This window comes from Leptodactylus fuscus, chromosome 1 (assembly GCF_031893055.1).
Source record: "Leptodactylus fuscus isolate aLepFus1 chromosome 1, aLepFus1.hap2, whole genome shotgun sequence".
Classification (NCBI taxonomy): Eukaryota; Metazoa; Chordata; class Amphibia; order Anura; family Leptodactylidae; genus Leptodactylus; species Leptodactylus fuscus.
The window spans coordinates 328859885-328876085 of record NC_134265.1 but is presented as its reverse complement, the minus strand read 5'-3'; the positions used below and the strand labels follow the sequence as shown (position 1 = coordinate 328876085).

At 46.3% G+C, this 16201-nt stretch overlaps 1 protein-coding gene across 6 annotated transcripts in view; it reads left to right on the top strand.

The window, feature by feature from the left end:
- ABLIM2 (actin binding LIM protein family member 2) overlaps positions 1-16201 on the top strand; it is a 140721-nt gene that overhangs the window by 94090 nt on the left and 30430 nt on the right. For 3 of the 6 annotated variants that reach the window (XM_075260687.1, XM_075260650.1, XM_075260660.1), the window contains 2 exons: positions 4203-4307; positions 9395-9448. The exons of 1 other annotated variant lie outside the window; for it this stretch is intronic. In XM_075260687.1, the coding sequence (XP_075116788.1) occupies positions 4203-4307; positions 9395-9448 (159 nt within the window). The remainder of the gene's footprint in view (positions 1-4202; positions 4308-9394; positions 9449-16201) is intronic. 2 more of the 6 variants (XM_075260669.1, XM_075260642.1) reach the window with 1 other exon arrangement.

Here is a 16201-nt window from a genome sequence, read left to right as displayed (position 1 = left end):
CGGCCCACATTCACCAATAGTTGTGTTATTGGGACTGGCTTTACTATAGTCTGCCAACCCCCATTGCACAGGAAGAAAGAGGCAGAGCAGCCTGGATTCTGGTTTCCGATCAGATGATCCAGGGTCAGAACCATGGCGGAACCCTTAGGCACAGCGTCTAAAACCCCTACAGAGGAATTAAGAAAAAAAGGCTCCTCGGAGAACCTCTTTAAAGCTGATCCTGCCTTATTCATTAATATTTTTATGTATAATCAGTTTTTATTAAAGGTTTTTTGAGAACGTAAAATACAAAACAAACAATGAAGTCAATGATGAAGGCACACAGGCCGCATACCTTAACCTTCCCTAGAGGGTAAAATGAATGTTATTTATACAGTAATTTAGCGCAGTATGTACAATATTATTATGGAATCTCAGCCATCCCACCATATTATCTTCCATTGTTTCCTAGGTGATTTGTGAATTCCGTAAGCGTGCATAGTTATTAGTTACTATTCCTACACATGCAGTGTAATCCATAGTAATGTGTAGGCAGCTACGAGACGAGCCGTACTCCGTCAAGGCTAGGACTATAGGGGAATCAGCACATGCTCCTACATGGCAGCTCTGGTCCAGGTTTCTTCTCTACATGCAACTTATGAATATCTATACCCCAATACTTGGAGTATCTGGGGGTAGCAGACCAGGTTGTGTGTAGACTTCAGCAACAAATACTTCGTATATTGAACCTCTACTTTAACCTCTTAAGGATGCAGGGTAGTTTGGGCGTTAATGCGCGGCGACTTTTTTCATATTTTCCATCGCCGCAAAATTTATAACTTTTTCTTCTACCGACATACCCATGTTGGCACCGTTTTGGGGTACATATCTATCTATATTTTTCGCACAGTGTTCACTCTACATGGCAACAATTATGGTGATATCATATTTGTATTGGGTTTATTAAGTTTTGCCACTTTTACTAAATAAAACATCATTTTTCAAAAATAAACAATTTCCTGGGGTCACTGTATTCTGACGTCTATAACTTCTTAGGCTGAGTTCACTCGGTGTATTTTGGTCAGACGGCTCCCATTTAAATCAATGGGAGCCGGTCAGTTCTCTTTTCCGGGAGTCGCGAGGCGACATCCGCCTGAAGACACTCCCTCCTCAGGACTAGGCCCATTCATTTGGGTCTAATCTGGAGCAGGGTGCGCGACTGGATGCCGGTGCAGTGTAACAGCATCCCGTCACAGCTACCCGTATTTTGGACCAGAACCTGAGGCGGCCTCCGCCTCAGGTTCCGGACTAAAAATCCCCTTGTGAACCCGGCCTTACTGTTTTGTTGACAGAGATGTGTCAGGGCTCTTTTTATGTAGTTTTAAATGTTACCATTTCTGGTATATCTGATTTTTTTTATTACTTTTTATTGCTATTTTTGGGGGAGGAAAGGTGACCCAAAGAAATTGATTTGCGCATTGCGGTATTTTTTAATGGTATTCACCATACCATATAAATAAAGTTATTTTTGGATAGTCTAGACTCCTACGCACATGGTGACACAAAATATGTTGTTTTTTATTTGTTTATGTGAATAATTTTTTTTAATTCTGAAGGGGTTTTTTATTGTTTATACCTTTTTTTTAAACTTTTTTTTTTTTTTTAATTTTTACTGTACCACAATAGAACTTAAACCTGGAATCTCTGCAATGTAGTGCAATACTTCTGTGTTGCAGTATGTTGCTGATAGACTCCCTATGTGCAATTGGGGAAAGGATCCATGGGGCCATTGATGGTGGGGAATCTGAGTTCATACGGAGATTTTTGGTCAGGATTTTGAGGCCGTAGCCGCCTCAAAATCCTGACCAAAAAGACGGCTCCCATTGAAATGGGAGCCGCTCAGGTCTTTTTTCCGGGAGCCGTTTCTTCCGACTCCCGGAAAAAAGTAGCGACATGCTCATTCTTCAGGCCGTTTCGCCTCGCGTTTCGGCCTTAAGACACTCCCTCCTCCGGACTAGGCCCTGGAAGTTATGTAGCAGACACAGCTCCTGTGCATGTGGAGTGGCAGTGCCATACTGATCATTAACTATACGATCAATACTCCATAATAGTTACAGCACTGAGTGGAAAGGGGTTAAAGAGTTTTTGTTATTGTAATATTATAACCTATTTAGGCTAGGTCACTATATCAGATGGGTAGGAGTTGGCCTCCGGTTTTGGACCAGAATACGGGTGCACTGCATCGGCATCTAGTTGCGCACTCCACTCCGGATTAGGCCCAATGTATTGGCCTTGTCAGGAAGAGGGAGTGTCTTCAGGCCTGACAATTAACCTTTTGAAGAGGCCATGATGCTCTTATCAACACTGCTTCCACTTCATAGAGAGTATGATGGCAAGATCAGACTACACTGGCCTGGTTTGTAGTCTGGTACCATAGAAACACATAGTTGCTTGATTTGAGCTGTTTTGGAATAAGTTGTGTAGTTGGGCCCTACTTTAAAGTGAATGTCCAGTCTGGAAAGCCATCATGTTTTTTGTTAACCTAATAGTTCCAACGATCTTTGCTGACTAACTTCATTATATATAATAACAATAATAATAGTATCATAATAATATATTAAATTCATTTTTGGACACAACATGTTACTTTCTTGAAAGACTTCTAGAGAAGCCTCGATTATGGGTACAAGAATAGTGGAAACAAGAAATGTTTTATTCATTACTGTACTAGGAGTCAGGAAGAAATTATTTCCCTCTAAGGCTGATCTTACACGACCGTATTGATTTTACGCTCCGCAAGTTGCTGATCAGCAACATAGACATTGCAGACGCCCGTGTCCTGCCACACCCATAGAGTTCTATGGGCGAGTCCGTGCAGTGCCGTGAATTCACAGCCTTTGCGGACCTGCTCTATTCAGTGCGGACCTTGGTTGCGGCCCGGCCACACCACAGATAAAATATCCGGTGGTGTAAGAGGCCGCACTGAATATAATGTGTCTGCAAATGGTCCGCAATTGAAAACTCTCAATTGCGGACCATTTGCGGACTTAAATTACGGTCGTGTAAGACCAGCCTAATACAAGGCATTTGGGAACTTTAAGGGTAAGTTCACACAGGGTTTTTTGGTCAGGATTTTGAGGCTGTATCCTCAAAATCCTGACCAAAAAGACGGCTCCCATTGAAAGCCGATTCGCCTCGCGATTCGGCCTGAAGACACTCACTCCTCCCGACTAGGCCCATTTATTGGGCCTAATCCGGAGTGGAGTGCGTAACTGGATGCCAGTGCAGTGCACCCGTGTTTTGGTCCAAAACCGGAGGCCGCCTCAGGTTCCGGACCAAAAAACCCTGTGTGAACTTTCCCTCGGCTGAGTTCACACGGGGTATTTTGGACTGGAATTTGATGTGGAGGTTGCCTCAGATTCCGGTTCAAAAAACCGGTAGCTCCAAATGAATGGGCCTAGTCGGAAGGGAGTGTCTTCAGGTGGACGTCCGGCCACGGAATCCGCCTGAAAAAAGAACATGTCGCTTCTTTTTTCTGGGGGCTGCGACATACCATTGCGGAAAAAGGAACCCATTGATTTCAATGGGTGGCGGTTTTTTGAGACGGATTCCATGTCAAAATCCGGCCCAAAAAACCCTGTGTCAACTCAGCCTTTAGGGTCCATTCACACGGCGGAAAATGGCTGTTCATTTGACGCTGAATTTTCGGCGCTGAAAAAAAGCCTCCCATTGACTTCAATGGGAGACCTTTTTTTCAGCGTGGAAAATTCAGCGCCAAATAAAGTGCCATTTTCCTCTGTGTGAATGGACCCTTAGGGGTTTTTGCCGTTTTCTTGATCCACAGGGTAAGATTAGAGGTCGAACCTAATGGACCATCAGTCGGTTACTGACTGTATATTCTGTAAGAGCAATGATCAGAGAGGAATCAATGACAAGAACATCTGTGAGCGCAACTTTTTATGTAATATTTTTATTTAAGACTTGGTATTTTTTATATTTTATATTTTTGGCTAAAAAGAACTGTTTCAAAAAATACCATTGATCTAATCTTGGATTTCTTTTTGTTTGCTTGTTTGTTTCATAACCCAAAACTTAGTCTGAAGTCTAGAGTTTGTGTTTGTCTTGGGTTTCCATCCATTCTGTGTCATGAAGACAATATCTCAATGACTTGAAAACTTCTCGAACTTCAGTTTTATTTACTTTCTTTGCTTTTCCCATTGGAGGCAGTGAAAGTGGGCGGAGCACTCCAAGCTTATCCATGTGCTCAGACACCAAATCTACATCTTCTTCTTCTTATCAACAGGCGCCTAGACATTTCCATGTCCCAGGTAGGCTCATGCACGGGTTTACCCTGTGAACACTAACAAGGAATTCAGATCTATGCCACTGTATACTCTCACATGTCAACGATTTTGATCGGTGGAGGTCCAGGTGCTAAGATCCCCAGTGATCTCCAGAAAGAACGGGCAGAAGACTAGCCAAGAAGAATGTTCTTTGAGCTCATAGAAAGTCTGTGAGCAGGGTTGAGCAATCGGGATCGGGAAAGATCAGATCCCGAATGCGATCGAACAAATTTCACGATCGGATCGGCTGCAAAATTATCGAAAATCGGATTTTAAAAACAATCCTGAAATCTTAAGATCGCTCAACCCTATCTGTGAGCCTGTACAAAGCTAACCTCACCTTTCCAGATGGATCCAAGCAATGGCCGACCTTAGCTGAGGGTTTCTGCCTCTTCGTTCCAGAGATCGGTGAAGGTCTTAGTATACAGACTTCCACCTATGAAATCTTTGGACATGTCACCACAAGTCAGAAGTTTTGTAACACAATAGAAATTCTATAAGATTAGCAATTGCTACTAAAATGAATTCTTTTTGTTATTTTATGTTTCGTTTTGTATGATTGTTTTATTGCCGCTGTTTTCATTTTTTATTTCTACTATACATACAAGCAAACCGGAAAAAAATATGTAATGTAAATTTTATTTTTTATTTCTTCCTCGATATAAGCCTTTCCAGTTATGTAAAGCTATTATCAAAAAAAAACCTGTATGGATGGGAGTGTGAAGTATTTTGGTGAAAATTTCTCTTTTTTAGAATGAAAGGTACCAAGAATTTCACAGAACGCTGGAGCTTAGTTTTTTCTGATACAGAACTCCAAATCCCTTATAAAGTTTAAAGGGGTTCTCCTAGGATCCTGTGAATACTTCCACCGGGTTTCAGGTTGGGGCCCCATGGGCTGGAAACGCTGTGATTTGCCCGCGGCAGAAACGGTGTTTTACAGTACAGGCAAAGTGGCTAGGATTCTAGCGAATCGCTGCTCCATAGGTGTCCAGCTGTCACCAAACAAGAGGAAGATGAGACTCCACATCACACATCACATCACACATCACACAGATAAAATATCCGGTGGTGTAAGAGGCCGCACTGAATATAATGTGTCTGCAAATGGTCCGCAATTGAAAACTCTCAATTGCGGACCATTTGCGGACTTAAATTACGGTCGTGTAAGACCAGCCTAATACAAGGCATTTGGGAACTTTAAGGGTAAGTTCACACAGGGTTTTTTGGTCAGGATTTTGAGGCTGTATCCTCAAAATCCTGACCAAAAAGACGGCTCCCATTGAAAGCCGATTCGCCTCGCGATTCGGCCTGAAGACACTCACTCCTCCCGACTAGGCCCATTTATTGGGCCTAATCCGGAGTGGAGTGCGTAACTGGATGCCAGTGCAGTGCACCCGTGTTTTGGTCCAAAACCGGAGGCCGCCTCAGGTTCCGGACCAAAAAACCCTGTGTGAACTTTCCCTCGGCTGAGTTCACACGGGGTATTTTGGACTGGAATTTGATGTGGAGGTTGCCTCAGATTCCGGTTCAAAAAACCGGTAGCTCCAAATGAATGGGCCTAGTCGGAAGGGAGTGTCTTCAGGTGGACGTCCGGCCACGGAATCCGCCTGAAAAAAGAACATGTCGCTTCTTTTTTCTGGGGGCTGCGACATACCATTGCGGAAAAAGGAACCCAAGAGATGAGACTCCATGGACTGTTATACCCCAAATCAACGCCAAACTCCTTGGTTTGCCTCCTTAAAGCTCAAGAGGAAGTAAATATTCACAGGCTTCCTGGAGAACACCTTTAAAGAGGACCTTTCATGTCCTCAGAGATGGGCAGTAGAATGCCACTAGAATGCTGACACTAAATTCAGCGCACTGTCAGCTTTGCCAATATGCGCCCCAATGGCGGATATATTGGTGTTTCCCATCTCAGAGGACATGAAGGGTCCCCCTGAAGGGTTGTCTGGTACATAATAAAAAAAATCAGTGTGATGTACCAAAATAAAAAAAAGTGGGCACTTCCTCAGGTCAAGTGGGACCAGAATCCAACAGACATTGCAATGGGAGTGGCATAGGAGCGGTAAAGTGAGTATCATTTTTAAAATTTTTATGCCATCCCTTGTCTGCTGGACATCCCCCTTAAATTTAAAGTTCACTAGTAGCAAGAGGTTTTGGGGGCCTAGCACATACTGCTCTTTTATTCAGCAATGTTCACAATCTAAGAGGGCATTCACACGGAGTAACACGGCGCTGATTCTGGCACGATAACTCATGTAAGAATCAAAGCTGCAAAACAGAATCCCATTGACTTCAATGGGTTCCGTTTAACGCGCGTAACACCTTGAAATCAAAGGGAGGCTTTTTAACCCATTGATTTCTATGTGTTACGCTGTTAAACGAAACCCATTGAAGTCAATGGATTCTGTTATGCAGTGCTGATTCTTACGCGAGTTATCGTGCCAGAATCTGCGCCGCGTTACTCCGTGTGAATGCCCCCTAAGGGTCCAGTCACAAAGGAAAATGGTGAGGAATTTGGTGTGGAATTTCAGCGCTGAAAAAAAAGCCTCCCGTTGACTTTAGGCTGAGTTCACACAGTTTTTTGGTCAGCCTCCCAATAGAACTCTAGACTTTTTTTGGAGGCTGATTTTGAGGCAGATTCCTAACCAAAAAAAACTCTGCGTGAACTCAGCCTCAGGGTAAGTTCACATGGGGTTTTTTGGTCCGGAATCTGAGGCGGAGGTCGCCTCAGGTTTCGGAGCAAAAAACGGGTAGCTGCAACTGAATACCTGTGCATTGCATCAGCATCCAGTCGAGCACTCCGCTCTAGATTAGGCCCAATGAATGGGCCTAGTCAGGAGGAGGGAGTGTTTTCAGGCCAAATCGTGAGGGGAAATGGCCTGAAGAATGAGCATCTCGCTTCTGAAATCAATGGGAGCCGTCTTTTTGGTTAGGATTTTGAGGCGGATACGGCCTCAAAATCCTGACCAAAAAACCCAGTGTGAACTTAACCTCAATGGGTTCCTTTTACTGCTACCAGAAAAAGGAACTCATTGAGGTCCATTCACACAGAGGACAATGGCGCTTTATCTGGTGCTTAATTTTCAGCGGGAAAATTTCGTTAGTGGAAAAAAAAAGGCTTTTTTTTCAGTGCTGAAAATTCAGCGCCAAATAAAGCGATATTTTCCTCCGTGTGAATGGACCCTTAATTTCCAGTATTTTTTTTTCAGAGCTTTTTGTTTGTTTTTCTCCCTCCCTTTCATTACAATGGGCTTTGCAATGCAGAATCTGTCGGAAAATAGAGTTAAAATTCTGCCTGACAGTCATTGAAATGAATGGGAGAGTTGAGGGATGTGTTTTTTTCAGATGGATTCCACCTCAAAAATCCATCTGCAAAAAACTCTGTATGAACTAAGACTAAGTTCTTTTGGAGACTCCGACACAGAAACAACCAAAACCGCCTGCATGGAGGACTTTTCCCTCTGTCACTTTCAGTATAAAAATGGTGGACACCAGACAGACCCCATTATAGTCAATGGAGTCCAGTGGTGTCCATGTGTAACTGACTCTGTTGTTTGAGTCCACTGAGGAAGGGCCCTGCGCAGGTGTGAACCTAGTATTACCCTGAGGGTAAGTTCACATGGTTTTTTTTGGATCGGAACCTAGACGGAGGCCGCCTCAGGTTCCAATTCAAAAACCAGGTAGCTGCGACTGAAAGCCGGTGCACTGCACCAGCATCCAGCCGCGCACTCCGCTCCAGATTAGGCCCAATGAATGGGCCTAGTCCGGAGGAGGGAGAGTCTTCAGGCCGAATCGTGAGGCGACACGGCCTGAAGAATGAGCACCTCGCTTCTTTTTTCCGGGAGCCGGAAGAAATGTCTCCCGGAAAAAACATCTGAGCGGCTCCCATTGATTTCAATGGGAGCCATCTTTTTGGTCAGGGTTTTTAGGCGAATACAACCTCAAAACCCTGACCAAAAAACTCTGTGTGAACTTACCCTAATAATTCTGTCTGTTTTTCGGTGTGGCTTCCTCACCTAAATCCTGACAGAATTTGTGCACATTCTGCCTCCAATTCATATGGTTACTTTATGACTACATCTGCGTAGTATTATTCCGTGTGTAAATCAGATGGCCAATATGGGGCAGACATCTAAGTTTCACCCGTGTGTTTCTGTTGTGCGTTTTCTAAATTCCTCATGGATTTGCCAATGACATTTGCTGTGTGAACATGTTCCAATAGAGCTAAACCTTTTTTTGATAATAGCTTTCCTTTACAGATATCTTTATTCCTCCTGCTCTTTCTTGACTTCTCATGCTTGCTTCATGTACTAACTTATTCCTATAGCCAATCTGTCTCCCACTATCTGCGAGGGCAGCCATTTTGTTATTTTTCTCTTAGTAAAATCTTATGTGACATTCTCCTATATAGTCTTCAGAACCACAAAATGGCTGCTAGCGCCCTGCACACTAGACTTTTAAGCGTTAAAGGGGACTCCATCTAAACTCAGCAGGGTCTTTAAGCCAAAATCAGTTTCCCAAACTTGTGGAGGGGCCGCCGGGCATTAATATCAGCTCTGGTAGTGTATTGGGCATTGCCAGTCCTGGGTGCTTGTAGGCCCTGTTACAAGATTAGGACCTGTATGACATGGGGCTCCCCAGACCCAGTGGTCCTTGGCATCTGCCCTCCCCACTATATGGGTACCTGCTGAGGATTATTTAATTTTTTACATTTCTACATAAAAAGTCATGCAATGACTTTAGGTGGGATTCCCCTTTAATATGAAATGTAGCATATGACTGGTATCACGCTTTCTTTTGTTGAGTTAAAGGGGTTGTTCAGGGTGAGAAAATATTTGAGTGTTTTTCTCCAGAACGCCACCACTCTTGTCCGCTGGCTGTGTGTGGTATTGCAGCTCATTCCTGGTCGTGTGAATGTACTGAGTTGTAATACCAGATATATCCTGTATATAAGAGTGGCGCTGTGTACAGATCTTTTTTTTTTCTAATTCTGGGCAATCCCTTTAAAGATATATGATTTGCAGGCTGTGTCTTTTCATTCCTTTATTCTTTCCTTTTCTCTTCTGTAGACACTGGAGCTAAAGATAACATCTATAGGAAACCCCCTATCTACAGACAGCATGGTACAGTCTTGCGTTCAGCCTGCTGCTACTTTTTGTCTTCTGCATGATGACTAATCCTGTTTTCTTTGTGGTCATTTGTTGGTCGTAGACATTCATTAGTACGTCATAGGACAGTAATGGCAGTGATGAGTAGTCGTACATGGGGGTGAGAAGATATAGTCAGCCAAAGTGGCACTGTCTATAGCTGGCAAGTGTGTCCTGAATAAGGACCTTACGAGGTACAACATCTACCGACTATACTATGCCTGGCACGCAACCCTTTAATATCCAGTGTGTTTTGGTCCTCAGTAGCCCGCCATCATTTACCGATTTAGCAAGTCATGGGTTTACTTGTGACGGGCCTGTTTTATTTGTTAGTCTGCCTAAATAGTATTTGCATCATTATTTGCCCTTTTTAATATTTTTATACTAATGCTCTTTTTTTTTTTTTTTTTTTTTTTTTTTTACAAGGACACGTCATCTCTCATGACATGTCTGTTTTTTGGGAAATATATGTTCCTCTGTTATTCCTCTTGACTACTGGATGCTTCCACTTATGGGAATGTCCCTGTACAGTCTGAGACCATTCAATCAGTGCTATGTGTGTAGGGACACACCTCTTTGACAAGGGAAATGGTAACACCCAGTTGTCAATTTTTTCATACATTTCCAGGGGGAATAACAGAGAAACAGCATCGGGCAGAGTTATAAGAAAAGATGCCCCAGAGTTGTCATTTTACCAGATGCTGACCGGCCATTGACTCTATACATAAGGATGTTCCTGTATATTCTTGTACAGATTGTACAGTTGTAAAAGCAGGGAGGCGGCTGTTATACCCCAGATCGCTGTATACTTACCGATTGCTGTATATACAGTGCTCAATGGGGGAAATATATCACACTGTTGTTATGAACACCATCAACGGTGAAGGCTGCACCTCATATATGATGTGGTGAAAACCTGGAACGGCCGCGCTAAAGTGCTGCGGAACAAGCGCGGCGTGAATACATTGCGGTTCTTCCCGCAGCTCTTTGAACAGAAAGTTCACAGAGTTTTCCTCCACTGACTTTCTGTTACAATTACATCTATGGGGAATCCGCCGGAGTTTCCGTAGATATAAATGACATGCTGCGATTTTCAAAACTGCAACAGTTTTGGAAATCACAGTCTGTCCACACTGTGATTTTTTTCCGCAAAGTGGGCATGGGAGGCGCACCTTCTGACGGACCATGTTCCGCGCCAGCCCATAGCGGATGTAGATTTTCAGTGTCCGCCAGATTTCTGCCATAAATGATAATAAATCTACACGCCCTCACATGCTCCCTTTTTGAGAAAGTGGTGAGTTTGCTGCAAAAAAAGAAAAGGTTGCCTTTTTTTTTTTTTTGCACAAAAAAAATCTATAGCAACTTCGCTCCGCCCACTTTTATGTTGACTCTGCCCATTCTCATTCATTTTTCATGTGCCCCCACACATTATAATCCCCCTATAGTCACCTGTAAATTATATTCCCCCCTCCATCTCTCCCAGTTTCATATAACCCCTTTATCTGCCCGCAGTTTCATGTTCCCCCCCTCCATCTCTGCCCCCAGATTCATGTCCCCACCATCTCTGCCCCCAGATTCATGTCCCCACCATTTCTGCCCCAGATTCATCTGCCCCAGTGTCATGCCGTTCTCCCTCCCTTTATCTGCCCCAGTGTCATGCCGTTCTCCCCTTCATCTGCCCCAGTGTCATGCCGTTCTCCCCCCTTCATCTGCCCCAGTGTCTTGCTGTTCTCCCCCCCCTTTATCTGCCCCAGTGTCATGCGGTTCTCCCTCCCCCCTTCATCTGCCCCAGTGCCATGCCGTTCTCCCCCTTCATCTGCCCCAGTGTCATGCCGTTCTCCCCCTTCATCTGCCCCAGTGCCATGCCATTCTCCCCCCCTTCATCTTCCCCAGTGTCATGCCGTTCTCCCCCTTTATCTGCCCCAATGTCATGCCGTTCTCCCCCTTTATCTGCCTCAATGTCATGCCATTCTCCCCCCTTCATCTGCCGCAGTGTCATGCCATTCTCCCCCCCCCCCTTTATCTGCCCCAGTGTCATGCGGTTCTCCCTCCCCCCTTCATCTGCCCCAGTGCCATGCCGTTCTCCCCCCTTCATCTGCCCCAGTGTCATGCCGTTCTCCCCCTTCATCTGCCCCAGTGCCATGCCATTCTCCCCCCCTTCATCTGCCCCAGTGTCATGCTGTTCTCCCCCCCCCCCCCCCTCATATGCCCCAAGTTTCATAGGCCCTCTACATTACGTTCCCCTCAATGTTTAACACAAATACTTATACTAACTTTCCAACGCTCCCCTGCCGCTCTCTCACTCCACTCACATAGTTGTAGGCCCGATGTGACATCATCACATCGCGCCTACACACGCCGAAGCCGGTGTGCAGCAGTAAGGCAGGAGCTGAGCTGTGATAGCTCCTGCTTTACTCACATATGTGTTCAACTCATCGGCCTCCTTCGGAAGTCCGGGACATACCTCCCGCCGACCGGGACCGTGGGACAGGACACCGAATTCATGAATGTCCCGCGGAAATCGGGACGGTTGGGTGGTATGCATACTGGCCCCAGTACACAGTATTATGTACCATAGTGGCCCCAGTACACAGTATTATGTCCCTATAGTGGCCCCATTACACAGTATTATGTCCCCATACTGGCCCCAGTACACAGTATTATGTCCCATAGTGGCCCCAGTACACAGTATTATGTCCCATAGTGGCCCCAGTACACAGTATTATGTCCCTATAGTGGCCCCAGTACACAGTATTATGTCCCCATACTGGCCCCAGTACACAGTATTATGTCCCCATACTGGCCCCAGTACACAGTATTATGTCCCATAGTGGCCCCAGTACACAGTATTATGTCCCATACTGGCCCCAGTACACAGTATTATGTCCCCATAGTGGCCCCAGTACACAGTATTATGTCCCCATACTGGCCCCAGTACACAGTATTATGTCCCCATACTGGCCCCAGTACACAGTATTATGTCCCTATAGTGGCCCCATTACACAGTATTATGTCCCCATACTGGCCCCAGTACACAGTATTATGTCCCCATACTGGCCCCAGTACACAGTATTATGTCCCATACTGGCCCCAGTACACAGTATTATGTCCCCATAGTGGCCCCAGTACACAGTATTATGTCCCCATACTGGCCCCAGTACACAGTATTATGTCCCCATACTGGCCCCAGTACACAGTATTATGTCTCCATACTGGCCCCAGTACACAGTCTTATGTCCCCATACTGGCCCCAGTACACAGTATTATGTCCCCATAGTGGCCCCAGTACACAGTATTATGTCCCATAGTGGCCCCAGTACACAGTATTATGTCCCCATAGTGGCCCCAGTACACAGTATTATGTCCCCATACTGGCCCCAGTACACAGTATTATGTCCCCATACTGGCCCCAGTACACAGTATTACATACCTCCCAACTTTTGAAGAACTGAAAGAGGGACAAAATGTGCGGCAAATTTAGTCCCGCCCACTTTTGTGTTGACTCCGCCCACTCGTTAATTTTTCATGTGCCCGCACACAGTATAATCCTCCTACAGTCACCCGTAAATTATATGTCCCCCCTCTATCTCTCCCCCAGTTTCATATATACCCTTCATCTGCCCCCAGATTCATGTCCCTCTTCCATCTCTGCCCCCAGATTCATGTCCCTCCATCTCTGCCCTCAGATTCATGTCCTCTCCATCTCTGCCCCCAGATTCATGTCTCTCCATCTCTGCCCTCAGATTCATGTCCTCTCCATCTCTGCCCCCAGATTCATGTCCTCTCCATCTCTGCCCCCAGATTCATGTCCCTCCATCTCTGCCCCCAGATTCATGTCTACTCCATCTCTGCCCCCAGATTCATGTTCCTCCATATCTGCCCCAGATTCATGTCCCCACATCTCTGCCCCCAGATTCATGTCCCACATCTCTGCCCCTAGATTCATGTCCTCTCCATCTCTGCCCCCAGTGTCATGCCGTCCTCTCCATCTCTGCAACCCAGTGTCATGCCGTCCTCTCCTTCATCTGCCCCCAGATTCACGTTCCACCTCCACATTAAACTTACCTTCTCCTCCGCTCCCTCGCCGCTGCCCGCCTCTCTCCCTGACACATGCGGCTGAAGCTGCTCGCGTGCTCGCTTCGCCGCTGCGTCACTCTCTCGCTGACACATGCGGCTGAAGCGAGGAGCTGACCTGTGTCAGCTCCTCGCTTCACCGCTGCCGCCAGCTCCTGGCTTGTACATCGCGTCTACAAGCCAGGGGCCGGCGGCAGCAGCGAAGCGAGGAGCTGACACAGGTCAGCTCCTCGCTTCAGCCGCATGTGTCAGCGAGAGAGAGACGCAGCGGCGAAGCGAGCATGCGAGCAGCTTCAGCCGCATGTGTCAGGGAGAGAGGCGGGCAGCGGCGAAGCGAGGAGCTGACCTGTGTCAGCTCCTTGCTTCAGCCGCATATGTGTTCAACTCAGATCTGCGTCCTCTGGACGCAGATCTGAGTTGAAATCGGGACATACCTCCCTCCAACCGGGACCACGGGACATGTCACCCAAATCGTGACTGTCCCGCGGAAATCGGGACGGTTGGGAGGTATGGTATTATGTCCCATACTGGCCCCAGTACACAGTATTATGTCCCCATACTGGCCCCAGTACACAGTATTATGTCCCTATAGTGGCCCCATTACACAGTATTATGTCCCCATACTGGCCCCAGTACACATTATTATGTCCCCATACTGGCCCCAGTACACAGTATTATGTCCCCATACTGGCCCCAGTACACAGTATTATGTCCCCATACTGGCCCCAGTACACAGTATTATGTCCCATAGTGGCCCCAGTACACAGTATTATGTCCCCATACTGGCCCCAGTACACAGTATTATGTCCCCATAGTGGCCCCAGTACACATTATTATGTCCCCATACTGGCCCCAGTACACAGTATTATGTCCCCATACTGGCCCCAGTACACAGTATTATGTCCCATAGTGGCCCCAGTACACAGTATTATGTCCCCATACTGGCCCCAGTACACAGTATTATGTCCCCATACTGGCCCCAGTACACAGTATTATGTCCCTATAGTGGCCCCATTACACAGTATTATCTCCCCATACTGGCCCCAGTACACAGTATTATGTCCCATACTGGCCCCAGTACACAGTATTATGTCCCATAGTGGCCCCAGTACACAGTATTATGTCCCCATACTGGCCCCAGTACACAGTATTATGTCCCCATACTGGCCCCAGTACACAGTATTATGTCCCCATACTGGCCCCAGTACACAGTATTATGTCCCCATACTGGCCCCAGTACACAGTATTATGTCCCATACTGGCCCCAGTACACAGTATTATGTCCCATACTGGCCCCAGTACACAGTATTATGTCCCCATACTGGCCCCAGTACACAGTATTATGTCCCCATACTGGCCCCAGTACACAGTATTATGTCCCCATAGAGGCCCCAGTACACAGTATTATGTCCCCATACTGGCCCCGGTACACATTATTATGTCCCCATACTGGCCCCAGTGCACAGTATTATGTCCCATAGTGGCCCCAGTACACAGTATTATGTCCCCATACTGGCCCCAGTACACAGTATTATGTCCCCATACTGGCCCCAGTACACAGTATTATGTCCCATAGTGGCCCCAGTACACAGTATTATGTCCCCAGTACACAGTATTATGTCCCCATAGTGGCCCCAGTACACAGTATTATGTCCCCATACTGGCCCCAGTACACAGTATTATGTCCCATAGTGGCCCCAGTACACAGTATTATGTCCCATACTGGCCCCAGTACACAGTATTATGTCCCCATACTGGCCCCAGTACACAGTATTATGTCCCCATACTGGCCCCAGTACACAGTATTATGTCCCCATAGAGGCCCCAGTACACAGTATTATGTCCCCATACTGGCCCCAGTACACATTATTATGTCCCCATACTGGCCCCAGTGCACAGTATTATGTCCCCATACTGGCCCCAGTACACATTATTATGTCCCCATACTGGCCCCAGTACACAGTATTATGTCCCCATACTGGCCCCAGTACACATTATTATGTCCCCATACTGGCCCCAGTACACAGTATTATGTCCCATAGTGGCCCCAGTACACAGTATTATGTCCCCATACTGGCCCCAGTACACAGTATTATGTCCCATACTGGCCCCAGTACACAGTATTATGTCCCCAGTACACAGTATTATGTCCCCATAGTGGCCCCAGTACACAGTATTATGTCCCCATAGTGGCCCCAGTACACAGTATTATGTCCCATAGTGGCCCCTGCACACAGTATTATGTCCCCATACTGGCCCCAGTACACAGTATTATGTCCCATAGTAGCCCCAGTACACAGTATTATGTCCCCAGTACACAGTATTATGTCCCCATAGTGGCCCCAGTACACAGTATTATGTCCCATAGTGGCCCCAGTACACAGTATTATGTCCCATAGTGGCCCCTGCACACAGTATTATGTCCCCATACTGGCCCCAGTACACAGTATTATGTCCCATAGTGGACACTCATGAACAATTATTATAATAATCAGATACCCAGATGGATACAAACATAAAAAACTAATTTTACTTACCTATCTCCCGGCTCTGCTGCATTCTCCATCGCTGTCGGCTGGGAGCCTGCATCGCTGGTCATATGATGTCACGCAAGCAGGCCAAAGCCTGCCCGGAGCCTGGAGAGGTAAGTAACAC